The sequence below is a fragment of the Leishmania panamensis genome (genome assembly GCF_000755165.1).
Source record: "Leishmania panamensis strain MHOM/PA/94/PSC-1 chromosome 4 sequence".
NCBI classification, from domain to species: domain Eukaryota; phylum Euglenozoa; class Kinetoplastea; order Trypanosomatida; family Trypanosomatidae; genus Leishmania; species Leishmania panamensis.
In genome coordinates this window covers 131,784-158,015 of record NC_025883.1, presented here as the reverse complement: position 1 = coordinate 158,015, position 26,232 = coordinate 131,784, and the positions used below count along the sequence as shown (strand labels likewise).

The following is a 26,232-nucleotide window of genomic DNA, read 5'->3' as shown; positions in this document are numbered from 1 at the left end:
ATTGGCATGCAAGCGTACCAATTACAACCGACACACTGGTAGTCTTATCAACTCATCCGCCACCATCACTGCCCCTCTCGCCCTGCCCCCGCCCCTTTCCGTCGACCCACCGACCCTCGCACACACACGCGCACACCGACGCGCCGAGGAGGAGATACGCACATTGAAAGGAAAATAACGGCAAAGCAGTCAAACAGCGAACACAGTTGCCTCTTCCGCTCACCCCCCCCCCCTCCATTCACATCCGAGTACAGCAGCTATGTCGTACCCACCGACAGAGACGGGTGTGCTCAGCAACGACAGTCTCTTTTCCGACTCAGTCGATTTCGATGCCGCAGAGAAGCCCATCTCTGCGGCAGATGTCCACAGCGTCTACGACGCGAACGACGAGCCGCTTCGGCACGACGACCGCGGGCTGCCCACGAGTGAGGACATGATGCACGCCGGCCCGCGGTATCCTGAAGAAGAGCCTCCAGGGCCGCCGCCACCACCGGTAACGAACGCCTTCATGAAGCCACGCAAGACAGCCACGAAGTCACCACAGACGTGGGTCCCAGTGAACCTGCAGGTGCCCGAGGACGACCCGGAGGACGAGTTCGACATTGGCACCGCGCAGAAGCCCGTGTACGAGGGCCCCGCAGGACACGCTACTACCGGTGGTGCCTCTGCGCCGAAGGTGCAGTTCATGAACGGTGAGCCCGACATCGCAGGCGAGGTGACAAATTGCTTCGAGGAGCCCGGGCTGCTCTACCGCATCGTCGACCGACCAAACAAGATGTGGGCCTTCTACAACGACAGTCGCTCCTTCGAGGTCCACGTGGTGTGCACCTTTGGCAAGCACAGCAAGATCACGTCGCTCGAAAACACGAAGATGACGCGCGATGACGACTCGGGCGAGTACGTGGTGGCGGTAACCGTCTACCCTGGTGAGACGGAGCCCTTCATCAAGGGCTTTGTGAACGGCTTCGCGAGCAAACTGAGAGCGCTGCCGCTGTCGCAGGAGTACTTCCAGAGCCGCAGCGTGACGCAAAATAAGGAGGTGGTGCAGGTGGAGATGGACGCCATTCGCGCCGTCGCCGGCGACGAGACGGACGCGGAGCGCATTCTGCAGATCTGCCTGGCGAACAACCTCCCCTTCGTTGACCTCTCCTTCCCACCCGTGCAGTCGTCCATCGACTCCGGGGCATCCAAGTCGTTCAAGCAGCTGCCGTGGGGTCGGCCGCGCATGTACGTGAAGCCGGAGACGCAGGACCAGATCCGACTGTTCCGCAACGGTATCTACCCCGGCGACGTAGAGCAGGGCGAGCTGGGCGACTGCTGGCTTATATGCGCGCTGGCCACACAGGCCGAGGACCCGACGGCGGTCATGCAGATGTTCCGACACCCGAAGGGGGCCGTTGTGGCGCGGCGCGAGCGGGCCATCGGTGCGTACCGCGTGTCCTTCAACAAGAACGGCCTCTGGCGCAGCATCCTCGTGGATGACTACTTCCCTGTCGTCGCCGGCGTGCCGGCCTTCGCACACAGCCGCGACCTGTGCGAGCTGTGGCCAGCCGTTCTCGAGAAGGCATTTGCCAAGATGCACGGTAGTTACGCGATGATTCAGTCCGGTGACCCGATGCACGCGCTGACAGACATGACAGGCTTCCCGAGCATGCGCATCGACGAACTGTTTGCCAAGGCAAAGGAAAACAGCGGCCGCGACCTGGAGCCGAAGATGATCCAGTGGCTGAAGAAGGGCTATCAGGTCATCCTCACGACCCCCGGCAAGGCACCGGCGATCGCGCCGGACGCACAAAGCTCTCCTGACTTCTCTGATCAGCCCGAGATGGAGGAGGCGCTCGCCGGCACCGGAGTTCTTCCCGGTCACGCCTACTCCGTGCTGGACGTGAAGGAGTTCAACAAGGGCCAGATCCGCCTGGTTTGTCTGCGCAACCCGTGGGTGTATGGCAGCGGCTGGACGCAGGCGTGGGGGTGGGATACCCCGGATTGGCAACAGCACCGCGACATCGCCACCGCGTGCGGCTTTGCCAAACACAAGGGTGACCTCAGCATCGTCTGGATGGCATTCGAGGACGCGCTTAAGTACTTCATTGGCGGCGGCGTGCTTTTCCGCGCGCCGGCGGCGCATGACGTGCGCGTGCCGATTACCTTCGCCGACTGCAAGCCCGGCACCGTCTTCCAGGTCTCAGTGAAGGCTCCGATGGATGTCACGTTTATCTTGTCGAACATGGACCACCGCGGCATGCACGCCGACGAGGCCGGCGCGGCCGAGGCCGACCCAAACAACATGGACTACCCACCTGTGATGCTCTCGCTTGCCGCGCCGGTGCCGAAAGAGACGGATGTGTATCAGGTTGTGCGGAACACCTCGACAGATATGACGCAGCCGTCGGACAACGCGTGGCTGTTCCTGCAGGCGCGCGAGATTGCCATGACATGCCACCTGGAGCCGAGCACCGCGCCGTACCTCCTCATTCCGCGCCTCATGGAGGGCGATGAGACGCTCAGCAACGGCAACGGCGGAGGTGAGGACATGCGCGACCTCGTGCATCCGATCCACTTCTTCAACGATTACTCTCACCTCTTCCCGGACGTGTCGAACGTGAACACGAAGGAGATTGCCGTAACGATCGGCTTCCAGGCGGACGAGGAGATTGGCGACCATGTTGTCGTGGCAATGTGCAAGATGAGCGGAGCCAACGCCGTCTTCGAGAACTTCCCGAAGTTCCCGACAGACGACGTGGGGTCGCAGGAAGAGGAGCTGTACTTCCAGACCAAGGCGAGCAACTGCGGCTATGCGCAGGAAAAGGCTGGCGCGGTCATATGCTGAGATCATTGCAACCTCCTCTCAATGCTTTTCTCTCTTCAATGTCTGTTCCTTGGAGAGACGAGAAAGGAGTGCGTGCTGGAGAGGGGGGGGAAGGGGCAATAAAGCACGACCACCGTTGTCATTGTCAACGCTGTGCTGAGTCTTCGGTGGCAGAGGAAGGGGGTGGGCAATTGCGCCATGGCAAGTAAAACGCGTGTAGTGCTGGCGGTAGAAGAAGGGGCTCTGAGAGCGAGAGGAAGGGGGGTAGTTGGGGTAGGGGGTCGGCGGGGGATAAGCCTCTACTGTTTGCTCTGGGAGCACATCATGACTCCCGGTGCTACTCACTTCTACAGACGCCCACCCGCACACACGCACACACGTCGATCCCTGTTTTTCCTCTTCGTCGCCACCACCACCACTCCTCCCTCCTCCCCTCCCCCTCGCCTTCCCCCATCATGCACCACCCTAACTAGGGCAAGAGAAGCAGGAAGGATGAGGATGAGTGCCGGGCCTTCGTAGCCGCGGCCTCCCTCCCTCTCTCCACTCGAGTTGCTTTGTATTGTGTGCATTTTTTTCTTTTTAGCCCCCCTCCCCCTCCCTCCCCCTCTGACGGCGCATCACACTATCGCGATCCTTCTTTGAAGTAATCGAAGTTCGACGTGCAAAACACACGCACACACATCCACCCACCCACCCTCCGTCATGGATGCACCCGCAGTAGTGTGTGTGTGTGTATGTGTGTGTGTGTGTGTCCACAGGTGCCAGCCACACCATGCAGGCAGATGCACGCTATTCCATCGCGGGCCATCGCAGGCAAGAAAGAGGCCTCGCTGGGCCATCCATTCATGGTGTGGCTGGCATGCGTGTATGGACTCATCCTGCCTTGGCATCGTTCCTCATTTCATGTCTGCCCCCACCCCGCCAACCCTCGCCTGATGTACCAAAATACGTTGTTGTTGTTCTCTTGGACCTTGACCCCCCCCTCCTCCTCCCCCTCCCTCCTCTGTGTGTGTGTGTTGATGAGTGCCACTCACTGTGTGTCTCCTCCTGGCTTTTTTTTCCTCTCTTCTCGTCATATCCTCTCTCTTGATCCCCCCATCCGCCCGGTCACCCCCCCCTCCACTCATCCAGATACACTCATCCCCCCTTCCCTTGCTGTGTGTGCATCTGATACTCGATGTGTCTGTGCCTGTGCGTGGGTGTGTCGGCGCTCGTTCACGTTTTACTCGCACATTGATGTCGAGGTCTCCCTCCCCCTCCCTCCTGCCTGTTCGCCTTTCCATTGTAGCTGTTCCCCTCTCCCCACACACACACACACTCGTTGCCCCTTGTGTTTGGCAGCGCTGTTCGCTGGCACGGAGGAGCCGGTGTGTCGTTCTCTGCCATGAAGGGTGGTCACCTCCCTCCCTCTGCGTCACATCATATGCCCCCCTCTCTTCCTCCTATTTTGCTTCGCAGCTTTCGTTTTCCTCTCTCTCGTTGTAGGTGCCTGGGGGGTGGGAGGTGCAGCCTAGTAGCCGAGTAGTATGGAAGGGGCGCCCCCCCTTCTCCACACACCCACACCGACGCCCACACAGAGAGAGAGACACACGGGTGCATACACCCCATCATCCTGGTGTGGAGAGCGCAGAGGAGAGGTGAGACGATTCCAAAGCAGAAAAAAACAAAGGAGTAACGCCGAAGCAGCCGACAAGGAGAAGCAAGTCCCCCCCCCCCCAAGTGGAGGAACATGTAATGCCGGTGGGCGCCCTTCTCCTCTAGCCCGCCCCCTCCTTTTTCTCCGCCATGTCGTATGCACAGGCCCAAGCGCGCGAGCACACGCGCCTGTTGCGGTGCTCGGCGGTGCCCTTGGGTGTGTGTGCGTGTGTGTGCTGACTCCACTTACTCCGATGGAAGCGTGGAAAGGAAAGGAGAAAACGCCCTAGAGCGGGAGAGTGACCGGCCCATGTCTCCTGCTGCGCTCTTACTCGTTTCTCTTGCCTTCCGCTCTCCTCTCTCTCTCTCTTTAGTTGTTTGCTCAACACGTCTGGTACCCATACCCCCACCCATTCCTTCGCCATCACTACCCCGAAGGCATTGTGGTGAGTCGCCGCTCCCATTCCTCACCCTCACCTCTCTCCGCTCCTTAACACCACGCAGTATCACCTCGTTCGCAACGCGCACGCTCTCCTACCGCTGCTGTTGCAACTGCCTGTTTGTTGCTCGAGTGACGCGGACGGCTCCCTTGAGATCACCTTCTGACTGCGCGCATACGTCTATGTGTGTGTGTGTGTGGCTCTCACAGTCCCTCTCTCCCCAGCCTTGAGCGGCTGCTGCTGCTTTGTGCCGCACTGATACACATACTGCCTGCCCATCAGCTACGTGTATTTCTTCTTACTCTTTTCCTTCTTGTATCGGTGCAGCCGCTACTTCCCCCCCCCCTCCCCTTCCCCTTAAGCAAACCGATACCGGGCGCGGTGTTTTCCCCTCTCTTTACTTTCCTGTACTGTATTACTCACCTCCTCCCTCTCTTGCCATTTTATGTTGTCTCTCTCTCTCTCTGCGCTGCTGCTGATATCTCACTGATTTTGGCCCCGTTTGCGTGGTTGAGTTGGACAGGGTGAGACACGCACACGTTCTTGTAAGGCCCTCTGAGTGCGTGTGTGCGTGTGTGTGTGTGTGTGTGTGTGTGCATGTGGCTTCGCTGTGGGTCAGCCACCTCCTCGCTGCTTGAACCGCCAGTCTCTTCGAGTAACACATATATGTCTGTGGTGGCTGGGGAGTGGGGGCGGGTGGCTTGAAGGCTTTGCAGTCGCGCAGTGAATTTGAACATCATCGCTAACACGCATCACTGCCAGCACACACACACTCTCTCCCCCTCCCCCATTTCAGCCCGTTCAGTCAAGGGACGGTGTCCGGCAACAAAATCGCTTTCTCGGTGGAAGACACGTAGCCGCTGAAGGGGGGGAGGGTCACACACAGGTGTGGCAGGGGTGTCATGGCAGTGCACATTAGTGTAGCAACCATGCTCCCGACAACCAGAGAAAATGGACGACATCGGCATCACCCTCATCCCCAACGATGTCAGCAGCGGCCGACGACGACGTCGTCGTCTATTGCAGGCTGCGAGCCCCCCGCCTTCGCAGTGACAACGACGGTGAGCGGCGAAGGCAGTTGTGTCCATAGCGGCAGCAGTGCGCAACCGCGCCCACGCCATCGGCGATCGCGCTCGATCCACATCACGCTTCGCAAGACGCGCTCCGGCAGCCGCCCTGTGAGCGCGCAGCGCGGCAGCTTGACAAGCATGAGCCGCGACCTCGGTGCTGCCTCGTCTGCCACAGGTGGTGCCAGAGGGCGGACCCCCAATACGCACCAGTACCACGGCAGCATCGAAAGTCCCTCGGGTGCGTCTGGCGACGCAGCTTCACCCGCCTCAGCTGCGACAGCGGCCGGCACACCACCAGGCTCAGCGTGCGGAGCAGCGTTGGTGCCCTTCACGTCCCCTGCCGGTGGTGGCTTTGTCTCACCTAAGCTCACCCCACGCCACCATGGCGCAGCGTCCACCTCACCCAGAGTCCCGGCCGGTGGCGCACACCAAGCACCGCTGTTCGACGGCGTGGCCAACAGTAACAACAACATCAATAGCTGTGGCTCCTCCCGGATGATGAACTCACTGAGCTACACCCCGTACATCCTTCATACGCACGGGCGCAGCGGGGACGGCACAGTGTCGGATGGCACAACAGCCGCGGCGGCAGGGGCCACAAATGTGGGGTCCTCGTCGTCATCCATGGTGGGTGGCGCCGGCGGCAGCAGCAGCAGTGTCGGCCCATCCTCAGGCAGCTGTGTGCCGACGGTCCACGGCTTTGGCTACTTTAATACCTTTATGAACGCGAATCATCCATACGACATGAAACAAGCACTATTGCCACCGAACATGCGTGACCGCGCTCTGGGCCTCGACGCGGCACACAGTGACCAGGCAGCGGCGGCTACGGCAGCGCACCGCCGGCCCTTCTCGTCGGGTGCGATGTCACGTCGGAAAGGCATGTCCTCCGGCAACCACGGGCGAGTTTACTGTCACCCCTCGGTGTTCAGCCCGCAGGCCGTCTCGCAGGTGAGTCACGCTAACGGCTACAGAGGTCGCCTGCGCAGCAACAGCATGAGCAGCTACAACACTCCTGTCGACGTCTATAACGGCAGCAGCCACTGCCGCAGCCCGACAGCGATGCAGCGTCTGAATGACTTTGTGTTTCCCTATCCAGAAAGCGCCTCGGGGGCGCCGCAGCAACAACCTCATCAACCACAGCCAGGCCATCCACCGTCGTCTGCATGGTGTGGTCACCTGTCCAACATGCCAACTGTGAACCTGGAGACCTCGCCTCGCCTTTGGCTATCTGCAGCCCACACCGCCGTGCAGGGCCAGCAGGAGCAACGCTGCCGTCACCATCGCGCGCGCAGCTACACAGTGGGAGGTCATGTTCGCAGCAACAGCGGCTGTGGCAGAGGTGATATCGTGGCTGCTCACATCACGGCAGAAGCCACAACGAACGGTACTAGCGTCAGTGTCGGCTACGCGGGCAACACTGCCCCCTGCACCCCGGACCGCCCAATCTCCCTCGCCTCCTCGATCCCCGCTGCAGCAGTGCCGGTAGCCGGCGCCATGGCGACGACGGCAGGGGGTCTGTGTTCCCGCACTTCCACCCTGATTCATCACTCCAGCGTGAGCACGGCGGCATCCTCCGTGGCGACAACGATACCGACTGTCATGACCACGTTGCCGGCAGCGCCGTCCCTTCCGGCACACACAACGAACAGAATCTCCTCTGCCGTTACACATGCGATGACGCCACAGGCGCGGCAGCCAGTCAAAGCAGCAGTGGAAGCTGCTGCAGCGGAGGGTACCAGCGCGCCGCGGAGCACCCGCGTCATCGCAGGCTTAAACCCCAGCGCCTTCTTCGGAAGCCAGCGTAGCGTATCTTCAGACATAGTGAACGGTCTCGACGACTCTGTCGACAGCGTGCGATGCGGCAGTTTGCCGAGCCCGAACACATCAGCGACCAACGTGGTGGGCAGCGCGAGCGGCACGCCGGACCGCTGCAACCACGGGACTTCCACAGCGCCTGGCCGCTACGGTGGCACGGCTGCCTTTGCCTCCTCGCACCGCTACGCCAGAGACAGCATGGCAAGTGAGAATAAGGCAGACGACGAAGACCGCCGCCATAGCGCTCTCCTCTGTCGCTGCAGCACAACACTCACGAACACGACGACGGACGAGAACGAGCAGCAGCACGCGACTCAACTGTTGGTCATTGAAATGCTTCGCAGAAATGGCATGAGAAGGAAGAGCAGCACGGGCGGTGGCGTCGGTAACGTCAATGTTGCTGCGGTGCTGAGTCGTGCGCGCTCCGCCCGCACGAATGCGACGTCAGCAGCGGCCGCCGCTGCAACCGATATCGGCGGCTCGCCGACGACCGCCATCGAGCGCTGGCGTGCTCAGGAACAGCAAAAGAAAAGGGAAGGAGTGCAGCAACACCGGCTAAGTGCACAGCAGTGGCGTGAGGCTTTTCGCAGGCTCCAGGAGAAGCGTGTGCGGTGGCATATGCGCGGCTACATTGGGCGTGGCACATCTGGTGTGGTGTACGAGGGTATCCTGGAAGACTGCGAACGCACCCCAGTAGCGGTGAAGGTGCTGGAGGTCGGCGTTCCCATGCCGGTGGACCTTGACACCTCCAGCAATGGCGACGACAGCAAGAGCAGCAGGCAGACTTCGTACACTGCAATCCGCGGCACCGCCAAAAGCACGAGCGCTGCCGCTTCCGAAGATGAAACGTACATGTCGCCCTCCCAGCAGGAGGCGCTCCTCGTGCTTCTACGCGAGGTAGAGATGATGGAGAAGCTGCATCACGAGAACATCGTCACGTGCCTGCGCTGCCAAGTCACGCCAGTGCAGAACCGATATCTTGAATTACGCCAGCAGCAGCAGCAGCAGCGGCGCGGCGGCAGCAGCAGCGATGACAATTGGCTCTCCGCCGTAGCAGTAGCTGGGAGAGGCGGAGAACGGGTCGGTGAGCCGCGGCACGACAGCGGCGGCACTTCCTCCGGCGAAAACCAGTCGCCGCTGCTCAACGCCGCCGCCCGCATCCCCGTCCAGGTGGAGATCGTGATGGAGCTGTGCAACCGCGGGACCCTCTCCAGCGTAGTTCGCCAGACGCCTGGCGGCCAGCTCCCGGTGCAAGTCGCTCGACGCTACCTGCGGCATGTCCTCAAAGGCCTCGCCTATCTCCATCACAGTAACTTCATTCACCGGGACGTGAAGGGTGACAACGTTCTCATCAGCGCCGCCGATGTAGCGAAGTTGGCGGACTTTGGGTGCTCACGGCGCATCATGTTGACGAACAACGTCTATGGCGCCGCTGACAGCGAGGGGGTCACTAGCAGCATCGCCACCACACGCACGGTCGCTACAGACTCGCGTTTCACGACCATAGCGGAGTACCAGTGGTTCGATACCACCGGTGTGGCAAAGACGATGGTCGGTACGCCCATGTTCATGGCACCGGAGATCATTCTGGCCTCGGGGACGCCATCCATGAAGATGTCAACCGCGAGCTCTCCAACGTCGTCGGTCAGCGGAGGCAACAATGGCGGGCCCGGGAGCGACAACAAGGCCACGTCACCGCCAGCCCCGGTCGGCTACACGGCCTCGGCAGACATCTGGTCCTTTGGGTGCCTCGTCCTGGAAGTCTTTGGCCGCACACCGTGGCCGACGTCGGGGAGCAACGCCTACCACCTCATGAAGCAGATCGAGCAGTCGGTTGCCGACCTCCCGCCTGGAGTGCCACATGATACACCGGCGGAGCTTCTGAGTCTGCTACGCTGCTGCTTCCACCGCGACCCGCACCGTCGCAGCACGGCGCGCGCACTGCTGCGTGCGCCGTGGATGATGTGCAAGGACAAGGAGCTGGAGGAAATGCCACCGCGCAGACGCTGTTAGTGGTGCGGTTAGTTGTCCCTGCTGCAGCTCGGCGACACGCATCAGCCTGCACAACACAGCCTGGGTCTTGGTGAGCTTAGCGCGTTCGTACTGAGAAGTCAGCGGAGGGGGGAGGAAGGAGGGGGGGCTCTTTTCACTCTTGCGCTCCCTCCCTCCTCTCTCGCGATATGTGCCCATTCCTGATGCGTGTGTGTGTGTGTGTGTCTCCCCATCATTTCTGTCGACGACTCCCCTCGCTCTCTCACGTGGGCCTCCGTTCATCCTGTACGGCCTTCCTTCTATTCTCACCCGCCTCTTCCCCTCCTTTCCCAGGGAGAGAGAGAGAGAGGGAGGGGGAGGGGTGGCGCTCACATACACCCGTACATCGGAGGCACATTCTTCGCTGTAAGCCTGTGCGTCCCCCTCACTCGGCTGGCTGTCGTGTCGAAAATGGGTTGTGTGGAATGCAGCCCTTGAAGAATAAAACATTAAAAATTGGAAATGTGGACCGTGGCGCCGCCGTCGTTGCAGAGATGCACATCTGCGTGTGTCGCCGCCAGCCTCTCTCTCTCTCTCGCGGCTGTTTACCCTCTTGGGTCCCGAGCCATCTCTCCCGACTTTTCGCTCGTTTTATTTTCGTGTTTTGGGGTTGCCATCTGTACCCGGGGTTAGTGCGTCAATGCCCAGGGTCCCTCTCCTCGCGTAGCTGTGGTCGCTCTTGTCTGCTTGCCAAAGCGTAGCAATGAGGCGATTTGTGCGATTGACGGTGCTGCTGAGCATCATTGTTCGATCCCTCCGCCCTCGCCCTACAACCCAACCTCGCCTCTCTACCCACTCTTTTCTTCTTCGCTACTCTCATGTGATTAAATCGTCTGCTCTGAGGGGGATGAGGGTGTGTCCTGTTTGGTGGTGATTGCAGCGTGGACTCTTGACTCTGTTCCCTCACCCTTTCTCCTCCTCTCTCCCACGACTATGTCTCGCTTTTTCGCGGCCACTGCTACGTCTGTGTGTACATGTCTGTACATGTGTGGCTGTCCGTCTAGGTGAGGCTTATGGCCGCCACCGCCTCCTCCCTCTCTGTTTCGTTTGCCTCCCCCCCCCCCTTTAGTCCACCGCCACTTGCCAGCTCGTCTCCCATCCTCTCTTCCGTGCACACACACACACACACACACATACATACATTCTGTCATTCAGCGTTCTTGTGGTTTTCTCACTTACAGCGCCTGCTGCTGCTGCTGTTGTGTGTGTGTGTGTGCACTTCTCTCTCGTTACTCCACATTCATCCATCTCCCTCCCTCGCTCTCTCCCCCTTTTCTTCAGCTTCTCTGCTGTTGTTCTGAGTTTCACTCGCTCTCGTTTTGCATGCACGAGACACCACAGAGGTCGATTGCCCCTCCTCCCTCACACATACGCGCCCTCCTCCTTTCTGTTGTGTGTGTATGTGTGTGTGTGTGTGTGTGTGTGCGTGTGTAGACCATCGTCGTCTCTCCCTTCTTTGACATCATCGTGATCTCCTCGAAGTCTCATCTTGCTGGCTTTCTGACCAGCCCCCACCCTGTCTGTCTGTCTGTGTGCGTCTGTGTGCGTCTGTGTGCGTCTCTGACGGTTACTCTTCATTTCTTCTTTTAACTCCTGACGTTGTTATAAATATTGCGTAGCTCGCTGTCACAAGTTTACCGCTTCTTCGAGCGGCGTGTATGCCGATGTGAACTAAATTGAGCGATTGCGCTTGGCGTCCCTCGCACAGTCACGCACTCCCTCTCTCTTTCGCGATCGCCTTCTCGCTCCCTGAGGCACCAAAGCGTTTTCCCCCTCCCTACCCGCGTTGGTCTGCTTGTGCTCTTCGTTCGCGGTTTCCTCGTCCTCTTTACTGCTCTCTCCCCCCCCTCTCGTACTCCCGCTACTAAACCACTGCGCCCCCGCTTCCCTCTCCTCTCCTTCCCTCTTGGTGGGCGCCTGCCCACTTTGGAGTGGATGGTGGCTGCACTGCTAACTCAGCACGGGCGTCACAGCAACGAAACCCGCAGCAGCGCATACATGGAGAGAGAGAGAGGTTGAGAGTGGGCGCACGCGTACATACATGGGATACCCTCGAGCCACTTCCTCTCCTCTGCTCTTCTTGTGGGAGAGCGGGGGGGTCTTACGGGCACGTCTGTCGTGCGCTGTGCTGAGAACTGTGCGGCGGGCACTCAAGGCAGCGATGGTGTTGACCGGCTGGTGGCGCCGCGGAGGCTGCGGACAAACAAGCGGCTTTGAGCAGAAAGGGGGAGAAGACACCCACACGGCCAACATGACGTGACGGTGTCTGAAGGGGAAGGGGGGAGGGAAGGGCACAGCCACTGAGTACACCGCCCTGTGTGTGGGCATAGACGTAAGGCCTTCCTCGCACTTCGGCTTGCGGGGGAAACGGTGCTGCTCATCCCCTCCCCCTCTCTTCGCCTCCATGCACGAAACGACCCGCTAACTTTTCCGAGAACTTCGGGGGAGTACATGTGCGCGCAAGTGAAGTGGTAGGAAGGGGTGTGCCGGGGGAGGGAAGGAAGAGTAAGTGAAAGGTGGGCCTGAGAGAGCCACCTCGCATCGTCCTCCGCGACCTCTCACCACACTTGCAGCATCAAACTTCCCCACCATGACTGTTCCTTTGGTCCTCTGTTGTGCTTGAAGCCGCTCCGTCTCTCCCCCTCCGCCACGCCTAATCTCTCTTCTCTCCTTCGCAGCCACTGGTTGTCTGTCGGTCTGAGTGCCTCTTGCGTACCAACGTCCCTGGCGGGGCGGGGCGGGGCGGGGGGGGGAGACAGTGCGGAGGACATGACTCTCACTCACCTCAGTTTGTGCCATTTCATCGTCAACACTCGAGACAAGGCCTAAACAAGTTCGTTTTGTTTTCCCAGCGGTTGCCCTGAAGCCCCCGCATTGAAACTTCGCCATCCACCGCTGCAACGAGCACCTACACCACACAGCGAATGGTAGCAATTGCCACAGCCTCAGTAGCGGAAGGCCCTCAGTTTTGTTTCGCCGCCGCCGCCGCCGCCACACACACCCCTCCTCCTCCTCCTCCTCCTTCTCTCCAACTTGTGCATTTTTCTTCAGTCTAGCGTCGGTGGGCGTATGGGCGCACGGCCGCAGCCTTGCGGATGTGTGTTTGTTTTGCTCGTCTGCTTCGCTCCTCAGTCTTTCGCTTCTCACTTTTAAACACGTCCCTCTCTGCCTCTGCCTCTCTACGGCTCTCCGTCATCGTCGCTAGTGTCCTACTCAGCCACCATCCTACCTCCACCCTCTCGCGCACACGCGGGCCCATAAGTCTACACCTCCGAGAAGCTACAGTGTAAAGAGAGAGAGAGAGAGAGCTCGCGACATCGTCAACGCTCATCAGCGAAACGCACGAGAAGAGAAGCACCAGTTTTAGAGGGAATGAGAGATGCGCGCAACACGACGTCCAGGCGCCGCGCAGCGGCGGCCACCGTCGTGTCATGCCCTCACGGCTGAACCCTTTATTCTCCGTCGACGACCATCACCACCAACGGCAGCGGTGCTGCAGCGCATATATGCGCTCGTGTGTTTACCATGACATCCGTACCTGCCTCAGCCGCCATGGCCGTACACCCGCTATGCCTCGCCATACGGGGCCGCCGTGTACTCCGCAGAGGAAAATGTGTTTCTTAGGCGCTTGTTTACGCTGACAACGCCAGCGCGGGAGCCGATGACGTCGTCGTGCTCGGTGGCGCAGCCAGGTATGGCGTGGTGCACTGGTACGCCGACACAGGCAGCACCCACAGCAGCGGTGGGAACACGCTACTCCAGCGGCAGGAAGTACGAGTCGGAGCTGTGGTGCTGGAGATGCAGAGCCCCAGCAGGTTGAACAGCTCGGGCACGCCGCACACACAAGAAAGCCTTCCGCAACGGCTCGTGCAGACAACAGCGGCTGGGATATCATCCACAGCAGAGGCCTCCGCAGTCAGGGCCGTGTACACGAACTTCGCCGCTGAGGCAGACTGGAAAACGCACCCTGGCCTGATTGCGACGCGCGCCAGTGGAGAGTGGGCCCTGCTGGCGTCTGCAGCGACGAAGAGCATTCGCGGTGCGGAGCTGCCTGATATTCGAATGCAGGACGGCCTCACGGGGATTTCTCTCTTCGACGACAGCGAGGACGTCTCCATCACCGATGCGCACTACATTGTCCTCTCCCAGGGTCTCATCCGCTCCGTGGCGGCTCCGGCGACGTACGTGCTGTGCTTCCAGCCACAGAACCACCTCGACTGGCGCGTCCCACCAGGTATCTCGCTCGTCGTGAAGACGCACGTGCGCCGCCCGACGGTGTATGGCTACTTCCCTTCGGACGGCAGCGAGGATATGGCGCTTCTGACGGCGCTGGCGCCTAGCAAGGTGGCGCTGGAGTGGAGCACAGGCGAGGAGAACATGGTGAACGTTGTCGGCACAGCTGGCCGGCAGGTGTCGTTGGCGCTGTGGTGTCTTCCAGCGCCAAGGAACAGCAACAGCAGGAATAGCGTAGGGGTGGAAGGAGAGTTGGTGCCTTGCGGAGATCGCTGGCGAGTCATGTTCGTGAAGCCGATGGACGACGACGAGGACCCGTGCTTTGTTGGCGCAGAGGCCGTGTCAGACGACGCTGTGTGCGGGCCCTACGTGCTAGATTTCGGTGCTCTAACGCTGCCGTATACGCTGAGCACGCCCGTGGGCGGCAATGGCGGTGATTCGGTGCCGCTGATCATCCCAAGCATGACGCAGCCATGGATCATGTGCCTCGAAACGGGGCTGGAGGGGTGGCGCGGAGCGGTGCACCCGATGTTTCAGCTTCGGTACACGCACGCGATGCCGACCGGCTTCCGCGTGAAGCTTGACGACGCTTAGGAACACGACGGCGCCGGGGCAGACAGTGTGACAGGCATGCCCATCGGCGGAAATACCACGCTCATTCTCTATGCACCGGACAGCAGTCAGTTGGTTTACCTGAGCGGCTACGGTATCGAGCATGATGGCCGGCTGCGGTTTGGCGCACACTGCGCGGAGACGATGCCACCACCAGCACCCTTCAGCTCCCAAGCTGGAGTCAACAGAGGCGGCGGAGTGGACCTGGTGAATTTCACCTCGAGCGGTATGGCCGACTACCTCCAGCACGTTGTTGCCCGCCAAATGCTGGCAAACACGCGCCTCTACACCAATCCGCTCCCGATCGATGACGACAACGTGTATCGTTCATCTGACATGCAGGTGCTTCTCTCCACCACCTGCAGCTACAACTCGCACGGTATTCCGCTGTTGACCGCCTCTGTTTCGAACATGCTGACCTTGACGAAGCGCCATACGGGCATGGCAACACCGCAGCGCCTGCACATGTGCATCCGCGACCCGGAAGCGGCTGTCGTGGTGGCAGCGGTGTGTCGGAGAATGATGTCGGCGCGGCTACAGGATTCTTCGTGGATTCTGGGGTATACTACCGCGTGATGCCTTTGCAAGTGGCTCGAGTATCGCTGCACGCGTGGACGCCTACGAATGCAATGCGGGCGAACTTGATCGAGCACGTGGTGTTGCGCCGTGGTACCATGGAAGATTTGCTGCTGTCGCTGCTGCTCAAGTCGACGGCAAGCACCTGGACGGCTGTGACCATTGCGGACAAGCTCCGAGGACGAACTCCTCCAGCGTCTCGAGCTGAACCCGTCTGCACTCTCGCTGCTTTCCCTGACTCGCTTCTACGTGGGCCAGCAGTGCTACCGGCCTGCGGAGTCACCGGATCCAGCCAGCGCTGTCTCACCCTACGTTTCCCTCCTACGCGGGTATGCAGCTCATCTTTGACGCCGACAGAATCACCGGGTCGCCGCTGCCCTTGTGCGGGATACAGCAGCAGCCGTCGTCGCCATCGCCGACATACAGCCTTAGCAAGACCCTCGTCGCGGCGCTGCCGAGCGGCAACGCCTATGACGTCCTGCAGCACTGTCTGCTTCTCTGCTGATGGTGGGCTGCACTACCTCTCCGTTGGCATCGCGCACTTCACGGAAGACTGGGCCCCCACCCTGCGCGTCACGCTCGACACCCAAGACGACGAGGAGACAGGCGAGGATACTCGTGAAGGGGTGGACGCCTCCATGGCGGCGACTCCGACGGCGAACGCGATCCGCGTCTACACACAAATCAGCACGATGCGCGGACTTCTCGACACGCGCTTTGTCAACCCCAACACCCTGCCGCCATGGACTGCGATGGGCAATCATACAGATGCATGCGTGCTGGCCGATCTTGGTCAGCTGACGACAGTGATGCTGTGGACTGGCTTCGTTGGGCGACAATGACTTCACCATGGACGGGCTGCTCTACCTGCCCGCCGCATCGTCTGCAGGGGCCAGTCCCTCGGGTCGTATTCCCGACGACGAGTCGCAGCCACACCTGCTCCGCTTCTCCCTGGACAACCGTCTGCAGAATGTTTCGACCAATATGACCGTGACACTGTGGTGCCCTGCTCCCTCACGTGCTACGGCGACGCCACTTGGGCTGCTTCAGGCTCGCTCTACCTTGGCTACACCTCCACCTCCCTAGCGCTCTTCCAGGAGGCGATGGCGGCCGCACTTGGCGTCGACCCGTCAGTGGCTGTCGTTCAGTTGTACATGTCCAGCTTTGTGGCCCTGCCCAAGGCAGCCGCATCGCTCCACGCTGTCGAGTCCGCAGCCGTGGCCGCCGTGCAGGCGCGTCACCGCGCCGCAGGAGCTATTTTTGCGGTCTAGAGGCTGCTGCTATCCCCATGGAGAACGCAACGGGAGACACGCAGCCGCTGCTGTTGCCGACCTACACACCGGTGCCCAGCATTAGCGCGGATGCGGTTGCCCATAACGCCAAAGTGAACACGTCGACTCTGTCCACCTCGTCTGACCTGCTCTACCGTAGTGTGCAGCTTCTCCGAGGTAATCGGAGGGGTCCGATCCTTTTCTCCACCTTGGCACGCGGCCGTGACGCCGCTGCCGCCGCCGCCGTATCGCTGATCTCGCTGATCGTGAACTTTACGCTGCGCAACGGAGTCGACTTGCATGCCGCGAATGCGACCATGTCGGATACGCTTCCTTTGACCTCGCCCCAAGAAGTGGCGTGGCGAAGCCTGTTCCTGAGCATTCCGCACACCACGCTGAGCCCGGGCCCGGCGCTGGCTAACAAGAATATAACAGCACTACGTCGAAGGTCCAGTGGTGGGTTATTCTGTTGCTAGTCGTCGCCTCAGGGATCTCAGCATGCGGCGCGTACTTCGTCTACAAGAAGACACTGGAAGTCTGCCAATGCGCTGAACGAAGCGCCGGGGGGTGAAGAGCATCCAATAGGCCCCCCACTTATCCATCTTTCTCCTTCCCTCTCCTCTTCGCCTCTCTCCCTTCCCTCCCTGGAGAGTCTACGACTCATCTTTGATTGCTGCTGCTGAGCGTCTACGAATAGCAAGCAGGAGAGATGGGGGGAAGATCCTCAATGACGATCACCACGCTAATGATTCTTTGTCTCTTGTGTTGCTTCCCCTCAATTTATGTGGGTGCGTGTGTTCGGCCTCGCTCAAACACGCGGGCACTACTGACATTGTTGTCTCGTCTTTGCGCAGCTTCCTCTGTTCCTCATCTTCAACTCGTCGATCTCACTGTCTCGTGTGTAATGCCATCATGTGGGCCTGTCTACTGGGTTGCTCTTGTCCATTGTACGCGCCAGCGGCTGCGGCTGTTGTTGCTGTGCTGACGTAACTCGCGCTCACTCCCTCTCTCGCTCTCTCTCTCTCTCCTGCGGCCTCCCTCCGCTCCCCCCCCCCTCTCTTACTCCCCCACCGCCGGCGCTCTTTTCGACTCCTTACAGCTCTCTCTGTTGTGGTTGGGCTGCTGAATACCCCCGTTCACATCTGCCTCTTCCACCCTGAATATATAATGAGGCTTGAGCTTTCTGTAACAGCGTATCATATCTGCGGTTCTTCTTCATTGCACCCCTCTTACCCCTCCTCCTCCTCCTCCTCCTCCTCCCGTCCCCCCTGATGACGGGTGGAAACCTCAGCGCGTGGTCTCCCAGAGCCCGGCACCCCCCACTCTCTGTGGGGAAGCCAAGCAGCCCCCCTGCCTCCACCAATGCTAAGCCTTTTCCGTTGGTGGCTCAGCCCCCCACCCCCACCCCTGTCATGTGAGCCACCAGATGTGGACATGATGGGTAACAGAAGGGATGAGCCCTGCATCTTCGTGGAAGTTGTGGAAACGACAAACAGCGACTCCGTAAGAGCGGAACTGCACAGGTCCGCTTCCCTCAGTGGACGACATCCAACAGGTGTTGGGGACATCGCCCCAGCACAGCCTCGAAAATGGGATGGGGCCCCTCAGCTCACTAACTGACATCGCCTCCTGTTTCCCCCCCCCCACGTCCCTTTCCGCCTCCCTTCCGCTCTCTGACATTACCCTAGCAGTGGCGGGAAGAACACTTCACGTGCAAATCTTTGGGCTTTCATTCCTGAACATATACGCGTACACCATCAAGCTCGGCAGCGGTGTCACTCGAAGCGGCGCAGTCCCTTCCTCCTTCCCCTGGCTTTTTGGTTCTCGCTGGCACCAACTCTCCACACCACTATCCCCCCCCGGCTCCCTCACTTCCTGCGCACCTCCGCTTTCCTTTTCGGTCCTACACGAGCCCACACTTGGATTTACCACTCGAACGGAACGCAAGGCCTTCCACCCTCCCGACCCAACACCACCATCCGCTTCGCCATCGGACACTCTCGCTGCCTTCCCCCTCCTCCACTCCCTCGCCTTCTACCATTCCCCCTCCTCTCAAGCGCGACTTGCACCAGCACGATGGCGGAGCCGCTGACACGGAAGCGAACCGAATCGCTGTCTAAAATTTACTCCAAGAAGCCCATCAGCGAAGGCTACGCCCTGTGGGACCGCGACTACCTCCTCGCCGCCATGCGTGTCTTCACGTTTAAGGCGGAGGGAGCGCCGCCGTTTGTGCTCGCCCCCTATCTCGACTCCGTGGCCGAGATTACGCTGCAGATGCATGACCTCGAAGACGCCGCGGAGCAGTTCGCGATTGCCGCCGGCAAGTACCAGCTGATTGACCAGAAAGTGCTGGCAGATCTCATGCGCTTCAAGGTGACGGAGGTGTCGAGCAGCGCCGAGATCGCGCTCGAGCAGGTGCAGGCATACCTCGCAGCGCAGGATCCGCAGGCCAACGGTGGCGGCGAAACTTCGACGGCGCAGACCAAGTCCGCCTTAGCGCGTGTCTACGCGTACCTGGCGGACCTCCTGCTGGGGTCTCTGGATGAGGAGAAGCCCGACGAGGCGGTGCTAGCGCAGGCACTCACGGCGGCGGAGCTCGCCGTTCGGCTCGGCTGGGACCGAGATCACTGTGGTTGGCTAATCGTCGGCGACGTACACGCCGCCAGTGGCAACTACAAGAAGGCAAAAGAGGCGTACGGCAAGGCGCTCCAGAGGTGCCCGCACTACGCAAAGGCGCTGGAGCGGCAGACCGGCGTGTTGCAGCAGCTTGTCCGTGCCGCTGAGGAGTGTGGTGACGACGCCAGCAAGGCCGCCCTCAATAAGGAACTCTTATCGCTGTTGGACCGCAGTATCGAGGTACACCCACTGGCGAACACGTTCCGCGAGAAAGCGTTCTTACTGAGTGAGATGGAAGGGGATGATGCAGCGCTGGCCTTTGTCGCCGAGACCCTCGAGCACCCGCCACAGGAAGAGATTGAGGTGATTGGTAGCTCGGCGAAGGAGACGACGTCGACGCTGCTGAAGGCGAAGGCAGCAATTCTAGCAGATGGCAACCAGCTGGACGCGGCGCTCGAGGCGGCGACCAAGGCTCTAGAGGTCAACCCGAACGACGACGAGGCCAGGTCGATTATTTGCGACCTACACGAGTCGATGGCATAGACGCAGTGGATGGCGCTGCTTGTCCCTCCACAACGTTGCCCCCTCAACTGCCCATCTTCTTTATGAAGGCCTTCTTCATACGTCCGAAGCAGGCGCGGCCGCTTGGGGGAGTTCTGCCGATCACCCCGGGCTTTGGGGAGAGACGTACACAGCCACAGCCACGTAGATGCCCTCCCTCTCTCCCCCCTTTTCGCTCTTCTTGTGGATATGTTTCTCGTGTGTGTGTGTGTGTATTGTTGTAGTAGTAGTGATGGCGCTGGTTGTTCTTTCGATGTGCTTGGGCTCAAGTCTGTGTGTTTCCCCCGTCCCCCGCCATATTTCTCCTTTTCCTGTTGCTTTCTCTCTCTCTCCTTGTGACCATGCGTCATTGTCGCTCTCTCCCCCACCCCCCTCTTTCTGTCTGTGTCTCAGTTCTTATGACATTGTGCATAGGTGTGGGTGCGCGTTCGTTAGCTACTGTCCCATGTCAACGTCCTGGCGAGCTCGTACTGTGAAGAGGAGGAAGGGAGCGGAGGCTTTCGTGTTCTCTCCCTCTCACGAGCGCTGCCAGTCATCCCCAACAAACCCAACATCCTTCGTGCAGATCTGTACACCCATACACACACACGCGCGAGAAAGAAAGCCTCACGCGCTTGAGCCACACTGCTGTCGCCATCGCTCAGGCGCGCTGCGCACCACTCGTGCACAGCCGCACAAACGCGGGGCGCGTACGTGCGTTGGTTAAGCCGCTCCCCCTTCTCCCCTCCTCCTCTTCCTCCCTTCTCCTCTTCTCCACTGTTACACGAGGAACGAGGAAGCAAGACAGGGGAAATGAAGTGAAAGGATGAACGATTAGGGTTATGCACCACCTTCCTAAGCGAGCAGTCGCGTGCTTGCGTCTCTGCTCGTACCCCTCTTGTTGCCCGTGCGCTCGTTTGGTTGGTCCAGTCATGCTTGTGTGTTAACTTACCCGTTCTTTTTTGGTGTTTCCTTCTTTTCACAGGTTGTTTCCTCCTCCTTTTTTTTTGTGGCCTATTGTTGATTGATTTCGCGTTTCAGCTGGTTAACTCTCCCTTACACACACACACACACACACACACACACACACGCACACGCACATTCACTCACACTCCCTCGCACTCACTCCCTCAGTGCGGCCCTTGTTTTCCCCGTGCGTGTCTGTCGGCGCCTCCTCTCCGTGTGTTTCCTCCCTCCTTCCCTCTTTCCCCTTCTCTCGTCAACGTAAAGAGCGAAATAAGCGCGACAGAACAGAAGAAAAGCCCCCCACCCCCCTCAACGAGGCCCCACCAACGGAATGAGCAAACGGGAAAGAGCAGGTGAATGCTCTCGCCTCTTCAAACCAGAAGACCCCCCGCGTAAGGTGATCGGAGCTGGTGGTAGGACTTTACCTAGCCACCTAGCCCTTCCTCCCCTCTCGCTGTCTACCTTCACTACCACAACCGCCCCTTCCTTCTCGCGTGCGCGGCGGCGATGGCATCTTGTATAGGGTCACCAGAGAGGGAATATAGCGGGTGGGGTGAAGAGGGGCGGAAGGGGGAAGCGGGAAGCGGGGTCGCGTGTTTTTGCATCAGCAGGGGAGGGAGAGGGTGGTGCCGGTGGGATTACGACCACGTCGGAACGGCCCTCGACAGCCTCGAGTATTGTCTCCGAGTATTTTTCAGTATCCTCATGAACGCTCAGACGCACACTGGGTGTGTATGTGTATACACGCGTGCTTTTACTTGGCTGCCTGTGACGTACTTCATCCACGACAACGAGCCATACAAACATGTAAGCGGATGCACACGCCCCTCCTCCAACAAGCTGCATCCCTCAACTCATAACCTCCACCCATTCCCTCTCCTCCCCCCCCCTCCCCTCCGCATTACTGTGGTGATACCCCGCTGTAATGTCGCTCAACCTCTCCCCTCCCCTCCCCTCCTCTCCTCCCAGCTGTAACTTCACTAACGCCCCTCTACACACGCCGCGCGCATGTGCAGGTGCACTCACACCAACCAACACTCTCTCCTTGTGTACGCACTCCACACGCGGGCCCACACCGGCACGTCTGCGCATCGTACCTTTTCTCTATCCTCTTTCCTTCTCTCTCTCTCTCCCACCTCTGCTCAATCCAGAGCGAAGCATTTCTTCTTCTCCAGCAGGAACACACACACACGCACACACACACACACACACACATACCCGCACAGAATCAGTGCTTGTAGGGTGTTGACCTTTGAAAACGAAGAAATAGGGGGAAGAGAGAAAGAGCGTGAGAGAGAGAGAGAGGGAAGCAACCTGTGTGACCCTGGTCTGGCGGAAGTCTTCTGTGTAACTCTCTCTCTCTCTCTCAATATAACATCCGCACCCTGACACACAGGATTACACACATTCACACACGCGCTGCCCCCTCCTCTCTTCCTCTGCCCCTGCCTCTGCCTCTCATCTGCATTGTTTGGTTTACGTTTGGCCTCCTTTGTTGTTTCTCTGTGTCATCCTCTCTCTCTCTCTGTCTGTCTCTGAACCTTCGCCACTTCACGGTCTCTTGTCAGCGGCCACCCGGTCCGCATGCGCGAGCGTTGCACGCACACGCCTTCGTAAGGGCGTCTCTCTCTCTCTCTCGACCCGTTGTGTGTCTGTTCAACTTCGCGTTTCTCTCTTTTAGTTTCCTCTCGTTCGAGGAGGAGGGAAAAGGAATGCACATGGACTCGCGGCACGAAGCTGCCGTCACTGTTGCGATGCCGTGGCTGCACCCCTTAACCAACGCCATGGTCAGCTCGCCTACCTCAGCCACTATGGCGACCTCAGTGCCTGTGTTTGGAGGCAACTTACCGGCGGCCGCATCCTCCTCGTCTGGGTGCCGACAGAAACGAATGCTGCGCAGCCGTTTCAGCAAACCCTGTCCTTCACCGCCGCCCTCCGCGTCCTACACATCACAGCAGCAGCAGCAGCGGCAGCGGCAGAGGCAGAGGCAGAGGCAGAAAGACCTTCATTATCACGGCGGCGGCGGCGGTCGGCGAGACGCGCAACTGAAACGGTTTACCGAGCCAAGTGCATCTGAAGCAGCGATGTCAACATCAAAGGTGGCACCTCAGCGTCCTTGTCGTGAGGGTCGCAGTAGCAGGAACAACGGTGGTGGTGGTGGTGGTGGCGGTGGCGTTGCCGCAGGAGTGTTCACAGAAGAGACCGCAGCGCAGAACGCAGTCGACCCACATGCGCAGCTCACCAAGTCATCAACTGCAGGTTGCACCACCACTGCTAACAATGACGACACCGAAGCGGACTCTTCTTCCTCCTCGCTTCTGCCGCCCCAGCAGCAGGGCCAGCGACAACAACAACCGAATCGCCTTAACCGCACGAGGGGCAAGCGCGACTCCAACCTGCGCGCAGCACGAGGCTGGGCGAGCACGCAACTATGGGAGGAAGTAGAGCAAAAACAGCAGCAGGAGCGGAAGCAGCGCAGGCAGCTGCAGTCACGACAGGATCGTCGCCGCATGGCTGCGCGAGGAAGGGAGGGCTCAGTTGAGACGGGCGCTACCAAGCACAATGCAGCTAACGAAGAGGGTGAAGTGGTGGGCAACGTGCAGGGTGCAGCTGCCGCCTCGGAAATGGTGGCGGCAATCGTTATGTGTAAACCACGTAACGATTGTCGGCTCTCTTCGCTGCCTGCCACTGGCACGCGACGAGTCACACGCCAATCCGAAAAGAACCCGACAGCGACGCCATCACGGCGGCCTGCAGCCACGGAGGGCGGCGCTCGCTCTCGACATCGTCGGCGCCTCAGTCCAGCACACCCGGTGGCGTCGTCGCCGGCGGTGTCGCGGGAAAGCTCCATCAACGATGCGGTCGGCGACGCCGCTGCTGATGAAGAGCTGCAGCCCTCGCCAACAACATCGCACGCAGCACATGGCGACGACGCGACCGCTCCAGAGGATGCCTCGCGCCCGTTTCTCCATGCGACCAACAGGCAGTCTCGGAAGCAAAGGCGTACGCTAACCACTGTGCAGCAGCACCCATCAGGGCTCGGTGTCACAACGGTGATGGCCCCGGTCACCGCCTTCGGCGTACATCCGCCGCCGCCACTCTTCATACCGCAGGACCCCATCATCGTGGCCCAGCAGGTGAGTCACACCACCCACGCCGTCGTCGCCGAGTCTGCACTTCCCGCCCTACCACCGAGGGTGATGAGGCTCCCCGAATTCTCTTCGGCGAACGGGTCTGTCATGGATCCGTGTGTGGTGGCAGCCGTCCTTCCCATGTCAGCAGGCTCAGCAGCCCATGCTGTCAAGCCTGCGGTGCTGCACTGCGGCTGGGTGAATGACACAACGGCTGCATTCACTTCCGGTCCTCCAGCTGTGGACCTGTCGCATCCGCTGCCACCGCAGCAGCAGTCTGAGGAAGATAAGCAGCTCAGCCGTCGCGGTTTGCGCCTTGGCGCTGTCCCCTTCTACCCTGCAACCACCGCAAGGCTGAGCCTCGCCACGACCTTAGCAGCAGGCACCAACCCTGGTGACACGCCAGTTGCATTGCTCGCAACCGCCGTACCTAGCCCACAGTCATTACTGGAGAGCCACAGCATGTCGCCGCCGTCAATCCAGCCGGATTCTTCGCCGCTTGGGGACAGCATGGCCAACCGCAGTGGAAGCCGCACCTGGGGCCTCATGACCAGACAGAGCACCTTCGCGACGGCGTCGGGTACAACAGCGGGTACACCGTGGACGCTCACAGTACCCGCCCCCTCCTTCTCCTCGCCGCCCCCATCGATAGGGCGAGATGACACAGACGGGGACGTCCCTTGCAGCAGCACACCTTCGGTGCCCCTCAAATCGCCGGCCCGTGGACTCGCCACCACTGCGAGCAACGCAGAGCCGCAGAGCGTCACGGTGGATCGCCCTGCCATGCGGCGCAGGGCGCTGATGGTGACAAATACAGCCACTGGCGCGCGCGTGTCGCCAGTGGCTGTGACGACACCGTCCGGCTCGCCGACTGCACTGTGGAACGGCGGCGGCGGCAGCGGTAACGGGCCACAGGCGCGAACGAGTAAGCAAGGCAGTGGCGTAAGCTCTCTCTCCGCTGGCGCCGCCACCACTTCCCCTAGTGGTGCCGGCTATTACACTGGCGTTCATTCGGGCACCACAACCCATTGCGTCACTGTACAGGAGTTCCCCCAGGCCCCGTACCCGGCCGTGAACCGCACTACAGAACCTCATCAGCCACAACAGCACCCCATGCGCAGCCCAGGATTACTGACTGAGAGCGATCTGGACTTCGTCCAGCACAATCGTGTGGCAGTGTCCGACGTGGTCGCCAAGGATGAGGGCACGCTCGTCGACACGCTCTTTGCCGACGTCAACATGATCGAAGACGACGAGAGTGAGGTGGACGGCGACGATGTGCTCAGCAGCTATGGTGGTGAACGCTGGTGCATGCAGCCCGTGCTGTCGTCCGAAGCTTCCTGTGACGGCTCGCCACTTGCTGTCTCGTCGCCTGATGCCCTCACCCCGCACTCGATGAACCAGCAGCTGCAGCACTTCCCCAGGTCCATCTCTGCCGGGGCACGGATACTCGGCAAGGAAGCCGGCGGGCAGGTCTTCGGTGGTGGGTACTGGTATCCCTCGAGTCCCTGGACCAGCGCGGACGCGGCTGGCCGAGGTAACGGCAGCGGTGGTGCTGGCATAGCCTCGTACCGTGTTGGTGCCGGCGATGTCAAGGCCAGTGGTGCAGTGGCGTGGCGTGAGTTATCCACCCCACCGCTCCGACATCGGGGCTTCTCTGCGAGCTGCGCGAGCGTTTCGTCGACCATGTCGCTCATCGACCCGAAGCAGCCACAGGCCGAGGCCGCCGTGTACGACACGATGGGCGAGGACAATGAGTGGGAGATGAACAGCAGCGCCTATGCCGACAGCCTCGATGAGGCGCAGATCCAGTGGATAGAAGAGCAGCTCAGGGCGACGGAGAACCCGGCCGGGTACTTCTAACTGACTCCCCCCACCCACCCCCACCACAACTCTGTGCGTCGAGCGTTGTTACGGGTACGTTGGCGTATCGTCGGCACTGGCGATGTGTGTGGGGGTTCGTTTTTTTTTAGCGGTGTTGTGCTTTAATTTTTGCTCAAAAAGCGCCCTCTGCGGCACATATGGGCCCTCTGCGTCTTGGTGCGTCGATGCGCTGTGGCTCGTGTTGCGGGGCTTCCTCCCCATTTCAGCCCCACCCCCCTCCCTCGCTCTCGGTTTTTCTTCCTCTCTGCATGGATTATCTTTTCCGCTCAGCTGTGCCATCCCGTCTTGGTAAACGGCAGCCCTCAGCAGAGAAGTATCAGCAGTGAGTAAAGAGTTCCTGCGTGTGTGTGTGTGTGTGTGTGTGTGTGTGTGTTTCCACTTCTATTCTTCCAGTGGGGGGAGGGGAAGAGAGTAACGCGGCGCGGGTGTTGCGAGGTGAGGTTGCTGTCAAGGTATGCAAGTCTGAGTGTATGGGTGAGTAGGCGTACGTGTGCTGATGTGTGTGGACTTTCCTATTCGTATATGTTTGAGACCCTTTGCGTATTCGTCTGTCCATCGATCTGAGTGTGTGGGAAAGGGGAGAGGGGAGAGGGGGAGGGG

At 60.2% G+C, this 26,232-nt stretch overlaps 4 protein-coding genes and 1 pseudogene across 4 annotated transcripts, besides 1 other annotated feature; all 5 read left to right on the top strand.

Moving 5' to 3' along the window:
* Positions 1–259: 259 nt before the first annotated feature.
* Positions 260–2,830, top strand: LPMP_040400 (calpain-like cysteine peptidase, putative; the record flags this gene model as incomplete). Its single annotated transcript, XM_010705386.1, has 1 exon — positions 260–2,830. The coding sequence occupies one exon, from the start codon at positions 260–262 to the stop codon at positions 2,828–2,830; it is 2,571 nt and encodes an 856-aa protein (XP_010703688.1).
* Positions 2,831–5,786: 2,956 nt separating this feature from the next.
* LPMP_040390 (serine/threonine protein kinase-like protein) lies at positions 5,787–9,785 on the top strand (the record flags this gene model as incomplete). The annotated part of the gene is made up of 1 exon (XM_010705385.1): positions 5,787–9,785. One exon carries the CDS (start codon positions 5,787–5,789, stop codon positions 9,783–9,785), a length of 3,999 nt encoding a protein of 1,332 aa, XP_010703687.1.
* Positions 9,786–13,601: 3,816 nt separating this feature from the next.
* On the top strand, positions 13,602–16,580 carry LPMP_040380 (annotated as a pseudogene).
* Positions 16,581–17,761: 1,181 nt separating this feature from the next.
* Positions 17,762–17,882: a repeat region.
* Positions 17,883–18,571: 689 nt separating this feature from the next.
* LPMP_040370 (hypothetical protein) lies at positions 18,572–19,654 on the top strand (the record flags this gene model as incomplete). The annotated part of the gene is made up of 1 exon (XM_010705384.1): positions 18,572–19,654. One exon carries the CDS (start codon positions 18,572–18,574, stop codon positions 19,652–19,654), a length of 1,083 nt encoding a protein of 360 aa, XP_010703686.1.
* A 2,675-nt stretch (positions 19,655–22,329) lies between these two features.
* Positions 22,330–25,611, top strand: LPMP_040360 (hypothetical protein; the record flags this gene model as incomplete). Its single annotated transcript, XM_010705383.1, has 1 exon — positions 22,330–25,611. The coding sequence occupies one exon, from the start codon at positions 22,330–22,332 to the stop codon at positions 25,609–25,611; it is 3,282 nt and encodes a 1,093-aa protein (XP_010703685.1).
* Between the last annotated feature and the right edge of the window lie 621 nt (positions 25,612–26,232).